The 9,033-nt window shown below is 40.5% G+C and overlaps 1 protein-coding gene across 1 annotated transcript in view; it reads left to right on the forward strand.

Annotated features, from left to right (window-relative positions):
• CCND2 (cyclin D2) overlaps window positions 1-8,699 on the forward strand; it is a 30,671-nt gene extending 21,972 nt beyond the window's left edge. Inside the window, exon 5 of the mRNA XM_039708228.1 lies at window positions 3,202-8,699. Coding sequence (XP_039564162.1) covers window positions 3,202-3,357 — 156 coding nt within the window. The 3' untranslated portion in view covers window positions 3,358-8,699. The remainder of the gene's footprint in view (window positions 1-3,201) is intronic.
• The last annotated feature ends 334 nt before the right edge of the window (window positions 8,700-9,033 follow it).

The following is a 9,033-nucleotide window of genomic DNA, read 5'->3' on the forward strand; positions in this document are numbered from 1 at the left end:
AAAATACCAGAAGGCTTTTTCAGTATTCCCAGCTTTGGGATTTTGGGCAGTGCAAAGCAAGAGCCTGGTGGTTGACTTGAGTTGGGTTGAGTGGCAGGCCTTCCCTCATAGTTTGCCAATGAACCATAAATGCCAGTTTAACACTGGAAGCTGGAGGCCAGTATAGGACGTACATATACCACAGAAATGTTGAAAAGTTCAATAAAGTGAAGTATGTGTAATATTCTGCAGAATCTTCCCTAGGGCTTGTGCTTTCTTTCAAGATTGTCATGAGTGGAAATTGAAATCTTTGGTGATTATTGACTTGAATAAGTAGCTCATGCCATAGAGCTGCTGATTCCTCCTTCCAGTTATTTTTACTGCCAGCATTTCTACCATAGACATGAGGCTGCCCCTCATCAGACACAGGAGAGTTTTCTTTTCCTTCAAATGCTTTTCAAATGTGCTAGTAAAACCACCTAGGGATGCAAGAGTTTCAGAATGAAAAAAAAAAAAAGAAACAAAGTTAATTGCCTTTTTAGTTCTGTACATGCTGAAGTATAAATAAAACTATGAAATGGAAAGTACCAGAACTATTTTAATCATTAAAACTACTAGACCGTATAGAAGAATGGGGAAGTTAATCCATGTGACACACACTTTAAAAAGTTTTTTATAAAAAAAACAAAGGCAAACCCTGCAGTATTCTGAGGGAATGGCTAGTCCTTGTATTGCAAAATCTGGAGTCATACTGCAGTGCATTATAGTGTTCTTTCAAGGAAGATCTGTTGAAAATAATGCAATTCATGGGGTTTTTTTTCTTTGATACATTCTTAAAACTTAATTCTCTGTCATCAGAGCCATCTAGAACTTGCAAAATGGAAGTCCACCAATAAAATATGTACACATGCAGCAAATCCCCATGAAACTTGGAGGGGTTAAAAATACTGTGTCATGGGAAGGCTGGGCTGTTTGTCCTGATGGGTTTTTAGTAATTTTTTTGTATCTTGTCCCTTAACTTTGTATTGACAGAAAGTTCCAATGATGCCATCATCTTTACTGACCTATCACACTGTGACAGTTGGGCTGATAAGATACTCTAAATTAGGTTTTTTTCCCTTTCACCTTTGAGATTTGACATCCAAGGAGGTTTAATATGCAAGTAGCAACACTTTTTTGGCAAACTGTTTCATGCTGAATGCAGTGGTCTGGTCATTTGTAGGTTTCTTTGTTTTAAAGAATTCAGTGTTTTTAAGCTCAAAAAGTCTTTCTCAAAAAGACCAGAGAAATAATACACAGTAGCCTGTGGATTCCCATATGAAATAAAATCCATGTGACAATTCCAGTCGAGGCCACATTATAGATTTTATGTACAAAATGAAGACACCAGAAATGACCCATTTCTCTATAGGGTTACCTGGAGATCTCAGCCTCTTCATACCTGAAATGAATCATCACACTACCCATCAGAAGTTTGCACAGTGATGGTGTAAATGACCATACATGAGGGTGTTTAGGAACAGACAAAGCTGACTCCAAATGCTTGAGCCACATGTTCCGCATGTCACCACCCTTCCTTCCCCAAGCCTGCCTGCAAGGAAATTGCCTCATTAAGCTTTTCAGACTGAAGCTGCTTAAAAAAAAAATCTGGCTTATTTTCAGAAGGACACAGTACTTTGAAACTGTGCTTTAAAACAGAAGGTTCTTACACCCAAAAAAGCACATTACAAGTGTTGTCTGTTACAAGAGTCTCCAAACTGGTGCCCCCACACCTGAAAATGCCTTGACCCACACAGTGATTTGTTGTCATTGCCCTCTTACACACAGGTGAATGCTTACAATGGACCTAAAGCCCTCCCTAGCTGATAATGGGGGATTTTTTTTTATCTGAGGACAGGATTTTGTAGCCAGCAGCTGCTGGCTAGTAGCCAAGAAAAGTGGGTGTTCATTACCTACCAGAGCCAATTGTGCCCATCACAAACATCAGCGTCACCAGCGGAACAGATCCTCTTCACCGGATGTGTTTTTCCCAGACCAGCTGGGATGACAAATCAGTCTTCCACGTATGAATATTTCAAACTCTCCCCAATAACCAGGTACTGTGTAGAAAAAGGAGGTGTGTTGGTCAGGGCCCAGCTCCTCAGTGTTACAGTCACATCCTTTAATGGGTTGACAAGTGCCTGTGGAACCCTGTGGAGGTCAGTGCCCCATTCTGGTCTTCAGCTCCCCTGCCTGACAGTAGGGATGGTGATGCTCAGTCTCACCACCCCAGCCAGATGGGGGCTCTGGTTAAAACACTGTGCTGTGAAAATCCTCCTGCCAAATCCTGTGTTGCTCTATTCCCTGAAGACTTCTGGAGACAGCCAGCTCTTAGGCAGGCTGAGGCCACAGGAAGTTTAGTTTTAGTGCCTTTTCCAGGACTCCTCAGGGCTGCCTTTAGAAAATGCCATCTCTTGTAGCACCACGTGTCCCCATGCACAGTGTCGGTTTGATACTCCCAATGCCAGCGCACTGAACGTGGTTGGCACTGTGTTCATACAGTCTCAGCTTGGATTTTATTTCTAAGTTTCTCCTATAACTCAGGGTTTGTCAAGGTTTTCTCACAATTTTTTTTCCTGGTTAAATAACCACATTATTTGGTCTTCCAGTGTATTATCAAGAGTGTGGAACATCCTGTAAGTATTTTAATAGTCTTCTTCATTGCTGTGTCTGGTTTAAATGGTGGTGAATCCTTCATATTTATTTCTGTATTTATACTTCATGTTTACTGTGGGACTCCTGCTGGACAGGCTCCCATATTTATGTTGCTGTACTGTACCCTGCTGTTTCCCTGAATGTTGTTAGTTTGTAATGCGGTGGTCTCTGCAAACCGGTTTTGTGTTCAGAAAATTATGGGACATGGCACTCATTGCTCTGGTTGTCAAGGTGGTATTTGCTCAAAGGTTGGACTCGATGATCTCAGAGGTCTTTTACAGCCTAAATGATTCTACAAAGATCAGTAAAATATTAAGATTTAGAGCCTTATCAATACAGCATGAACAACGTTTGACCCAGGGAGTTTGTACACTGTGATGATCTCTCAGAATTCAAGGTTGATTTGTGTCAGAGCAGGCACTTCTTAGAAACACCTGACTGATGCCCTTCCGACTTCTGCTAGCTCAGTGAGGAAAAAATAACCACCTTTTTCTTTACTAACAGATAAATTTGCTTTCTTTTCTGTAGGACTGCCTTAAAGCTTGTCAGGAACAGATCGAGGCGGTGCTTGTGAATAGCCTGCAGCAAGTCCGGCAGCAGCAGCAGCAGAGCAGCCCCTCCAAGACAGTGGATGAACTGGACCAGGCCAGCACTCCCACAGATGTGAGAGACATCAACCTGTGAGGACATCGGCACACAAAGTCACGCTTGCTCCCCCAGACCCTTTATTTTTGTTATTATTTTTAGAGTGAAATTTTTTTTAAACTGCTCCCACATAGAACATATTTAAAGCTCTTTTAGGTATAAAGAAAAACAAAAAAAAGTACAAAAACTGAATAATGAAAAAAAAAAAGCGTTTGGTACCTGTGATGTTCTACAGAAGGGAATCCCACGATATATTTGGTAATTGCTATTTGATTATGTATCAGTGATATTAAATGCTTATAAAAGCATATAAAGTAGCTAGATCAATGTAAGCCTGCATTTGTGGGAACAAAGTAGAGTATACCTGTCTGTGTATTACGAACTAGTGCATACACCCCTTTTTTAGATAAAAGAAAGGAATCGTGTGTGCGATTTTATGGCTTGACTAGATTGCAAAGCAATAGAATAAGGGGTTTAGGGCAAAGTGGGAAAAGATCCCTGAAGCAATTGAACCATTTTGAATGCAGAAGAGATTTGCTGATCTGTCACCTCTGTTATTAGTCAGAAGTGTTTGTTGGATCTCTGTATGTTAGTTTTGTTTACTCTTGCTGTCTGTGGTAGCTGCTACCTAAGAAAGAAGATGCTTTATTTTACCAGCCAGAAGAGCAGGTGTCTTTTGGGCTTTTTTTTTAGTTGATTTATTTTTCTTTTTTTCCCCCCCAACTTCCTCCTCTGCCCCTCTTGACTTTCTATCTACTTTTCCTTCCGAAATGGTTAATTCTAAACACAGCAGCATCTTTGGCATGAGGGCAATTCCTTTTATCCAGCCGTGGGCCAAGCCAAAGTTCCCAAGTGTTCACGGTCAGTGGGGGGAATGCACACATTAATGCCGACCTGTTGGCTGGGCAGACCACCTCCAACCTTTGGATTGCAAGGTGTGGTGGATCAGCTAGGAAAAGCATTATATTCCTTTACAGTGCTAATGCTTCACCTCCATGTTAATGTCTGGCAGTTTCTTTGCTTGGCCACAAAGACATTTAAATGATGCTCTGTCCATCTTCCCTTATAATAGCCCCTCACTGTGTTAAAGAAGATGGGGTTTGGTTTGCTCCCTCGTCTCTCTTTCCCCCCACTCCCCCTGCACACTTTTTCAGCATTTCATTAACTTTATTGATCCACAGTGAGCGTTTTTGTAAACCATTTCATTCGAAAAGCACTTTGAAAATTGTTCCTAAGGGATTAAATGAGATGGTTTATGACAATTTTGCCAAGGAAAGAAAAACAAAAAAACAAAAAAAAAAGAAAAAAAGGAAAAAAAAAGTCACAAAAGCAAGGCTTTGTATAACTTTTTATAGTCAATATTTTCCAGTATTTGTGTACTCGGTTAGCTGTGGTGTTGCTGGAAATACCAACACCTGCTTCAGATGACATTCCTGTCATGACATTCCGGATAAAAGCCTGACCATCTGTATTGTTCAGTGTCACAGAAGGATCTTAATACCACCTGTGTGTTTATCTATGGACAAGGAAAGAAAACTGCTGGTGCAACAGCCATGGTGTTAAACATCGAGGTGTGTGACTTGGAGTTTTATCACAAAGGTGTATTCAGTGTACTTGAATTTATTTTCCTGCTCCACCTGTAACGAAGAGGCATTTAGATGGCAAAGGAGTTGGAGCAACTTTGGGTTTTTTGGTTCTGTTTTTCTGGGGGTTTGTGTTGTTTGTTTTTTTGGTTTTTTTTTTTTTTTGCACAATTGTATTAACAGTTTGCAGACATCCAGTATGAAGCTGTTGGTTGAAATGTTAATGTTCGTATTTTTAACACAAAAATCCAGAAAGAACATGCTACTTCGAAGAACATTATATATATGGACTCAGCCTATTTGGCTAGATGAGGGTAGAAAATGGAGTAAGATTCTAAGGTTTTGTTGTTTTTTTTGTTTTGGGGGGGGTTTTTTGGTTGTTTTTTTTTTTTTTTTGCGCTGCTAAGAAGCTATGATTTGTTTCATTCTTATTCACATTAACAGTACTTAGCTGTATTGTTTCACTGAGTGTGCTGCTATTTTATAAACATTTTTATAATATATTATTTTACTGCTTAAATTTCAAATCCTGAAGTAGATGGTTAAGTGGAGATATGATGAGTTCTTTGATTTACTGGAAATGCCCTGTACAGGTTTTTTTCCCCTAATAGTGTGTTCATGATTTTTTTTTAAATTTTATTTTTTCCTTCTTTCTTCTTCCTTTTTTTTTTGTTTTAATCTTCTTCCTTCCTGATCACATCCTGCAAAGATGGTATACTTACCTCAGGTTTGCTGGACAAGAAATGGTTCCCATTTTCACAATACCTCACACAGTGACAGTTTGGTTGCCCCGGGGCCCACCCGGGAGAGGTTGCAAGCAGCCGAGGCGGGGCACTGGCTCCTTTTTGGTCTCTGGTATCCTTTTCATAGTGGAAAAAATGCATTGACTCTCCACTGGTGAGCAGGTCTCTTCTTTTCAAAGCTGCTGCTGGGCACAGCCTTGGCCTCACCTCCTGCCTCAATGTCCTGCATTGGGAGCACCCAGAATTCTGCAGCAGTGTCTCTGTCCTAGAGGAAAAAAATAGCTGGTATTGTTGAAGCAAGACTGCAGAGCCACAAGCAGATCTCCTTGGCAGCCCTGCCCCATGGCTTCATGGGGAGCTCTACCAGAAGGTCCGGAAGGTGGGGTGACCTCTCTGACCACTGGCACCATGTCCACCATGCTGGCATGACTTGCTCTGTGCCATAGGCAGGACCTGTGTTTAGGGTGCCCGCCCCTGCTCTTCATCCAGCCTCCTTCACACCCCAGTCCTGTTGTCATAATATCGCAAAAGTTCCATATTGTTGTCTCTTTATCACAGAAGTTTCGTACCTTCTTGGTGTGGTTTCATGGGCAGCTCTTCAGAGCACTGACTGTTCTTCAGAGTAGCCAACTGACTCCAGTTCCTCACAAAGTAGCCAACCCACTCTTTTATAACACTCTTCTTATTGGTTACAGCCGTGGCCTGTTAAAGTCAGGCCTGCTCCTAAATCTTTGATAATTGACCCTGCAACTCCTTAGGAGTGAGATTACTTTCTGCACTACCTTTTATTTTCTTATATTCTATCCCCCCACAATTCCCCCTTTTTTCTTTTAATTACAGAGTTGCAACATTTCTAGAAAGACATGTTCAAGTAAATTAACATTATGACAAATTCATATATTTCATTTAGAACTAATAGTTATACAAATGTTCAAACAACATATTACAGTACAAATATATATATATTTCTACATGTTGGTTTGGTTTTGCAGCTTTTCTCAGTTTACAAAGTACTTCAAAATCTTTTATACTCATACTTAACAAACATTAATAGCTGCAATTGATACATTTCACTAATCAATAAACACACTGTACTGAATAATAGAACTATTCTTTTTCCAGTTCTTACAGTTACTTTAGTAAATTCTCCCATCCTTCTTCCAGTTTTGTTGCTTTTCCTCATGCCCTTCTTTCTCATTTCCCTTTTGCGATGGTTCTCAGCTTCTTTTACTTGATATAGGAGTCCCATTTTTTTCCTCAAGCCACTTTTTCCTATCAGTTTGACACTTTGCCTCATTTTTCCTCCAGTTAGTATTTAAGTCCTTTTTCTGAATCCACAGGGCTATATAGTTTGGTATTTAAGTCCTTTTTCCCCAAATCCACAGGGTCACATAGTTTAGTATTTGAGTCCTTTTTCCCAAATCCATGGGGTCGTATAGTTTAGTATTTAAGTCCTTTTTCCCAAATCACATCAGGGTCACCAATTGTTGTCATAATATTGCAAAAGTTCTGTATTGTTGTCTCTATCACAAATGTTTCATACCTTCTTGGTGTGGTTTCATGGGCAGCTCTTCAGAGCACTGACTCTCTTCTTCACAGTAGCCAGCCAACTCCCAATTCCTCACAAAGTAGCCAACCCACTCTTTTATAACACTCTTCTTCTTATTGGTTACAGCTGTGGCCTGTTAAAGTCAGGCCTGCTTCTAGTCTTTAATAATTGGCCCAGCTGAAACTCCTTAGGGGTGATATTACTTTCTGCACTATCTTTTATTTTCTTATATTCTATCCCCCCACACAGTCCTACAGCAGCCATGGGATCACAGGGATGATCTCTGCTGTGGAACACCGGGGTGATTCCTGCTGTGGATCACAGGGCTGATCCCAGTGTCACCCCTCTGCAGAACTGAAGGGACAGGGGCTGAGGGCCACCTCCATGGTGGCTGCTCTGCAGCAGGGTGGAGGCGAGCTGTGCTGGAAGGGGCAGCACTATTCAGCATTCCCAGTCTCCGCAGGGTCCTGGTGGGTCTGTGTGTGTCCCCACCAGGGTGAGGAGTGTCCTTGGCTGTAGTGACATGCTCAACAAGTGCCAACCCTCTGGTTACAGCATACTGTATGTTTGAAGGCTGCCAGCCCTAAAATTTGAGAGCTTTCACAGTAGCTTTCTGAATAAAATGACTGCCTTGTACTCTCTTTTAACAGATGTTAAAGGAAGTGTGTTACTGCAAATGAGGTGTGAGATTTTCTCTCCCTGAATTGCAGAAATTGTAAGTCTCCCAGATGATTGATGAAAAAAGAATAGAAAATGTGTTGCTGATTCTGCCTTCCCAAGTGCCAAAGGATTGGTACAGTTGCTAAAAGCAGCTTCTTATTGATGGTACTTCGATGGTCTTCTCCTCCTTCCTGTTACTGTAGTGTAGGAGCACCTCAGAATGTATTTATTTGTATTTCCAACGTGCTTGTGAAAGAGAAAAATACCAATTAATCCCATGTCCAATTAATTCAATGTCTACGATTTATGCTTGAGTAATCGGACAGCTCTTAATTACTCAGCAAACTACCTGGCCACTGGATTTTTTCCACTATGTTTATTACCATGTTCTCATGTACCTCAGAAATCACTCTTAGTTGCACAGTTTCTGTTCTCAAACTTTTTTGGGTTTTTTTTTGTTTTGGTTTGGGTTTTTTTTTGTTTTTTTGTTTTGTTTTAGGTTTGTTTTTTTTTTTGCTTTATTGAGTGTGATGCCATATCAAGTCAACGTTATTCTCTCACAAATGTGCTCTTTAAGAGGTGTGGATGTTTATGTGGTCAGGGGATGCTAGAAAGTGTGGTAGTAGACATCAGTGTAAACAAAAGTATTTAGAAAGTACATGAGGTTGTTTCTGATGGATAAGACTCTGATACGGTGTAGGTATGATTGCCTTTTAAAAGGTCTTTGTTCAGTATTGTCATTTTTATTAATAACATATTGTTTTGACTAGTTTAAAGATGGTTCTAAGAAAAGTGTTTTGGCGGGATTAGGTATGCTGTATGGACAATAAACTCACCTTGACCTAAATTTACTTGCCTTGCTTTTATTCCTTTAGTGAATTCGGTTGTGTCACTTCACTCCATGGTGGTGTTTCCTTAGTGGGATGTGATTCTAAAACCTCTGATCTGGATAGATGGTGCTAGCAGGCATATAAAATGAAGTCTGCTGTCACAGAATGAGCCTGCCTCTAAAATGTATCTGCCTTCCCACTGCATAGGCAAATTCTGGCATGTAATCCCCTGAGATTCAAGGAGAACAAAGTCCTAAAAAATTGGTAAATTGCAGGATCAAAATTTTTTGTGGGAATCAAATTGAACTGGTGAAAAGCCAAATGGAGTGCACATTTTTGCAATGAATTGA

The sequence above is a fragment of the Passer montanus genome, unplaced genomic scaffold (genome assembly GCF_014805655.1).
Source record: "Passer montanus isolate IOZ18808 unplaced genomic scaffold, ASM1480565v1 scaffold20, whole genome shotgun sequence".
Classification (NCBI taxonomy): Eukaryota; Metazoa; Chordata; class Aves; order Passeriformes; family Passeridae; genus Passer; species Passer montanus.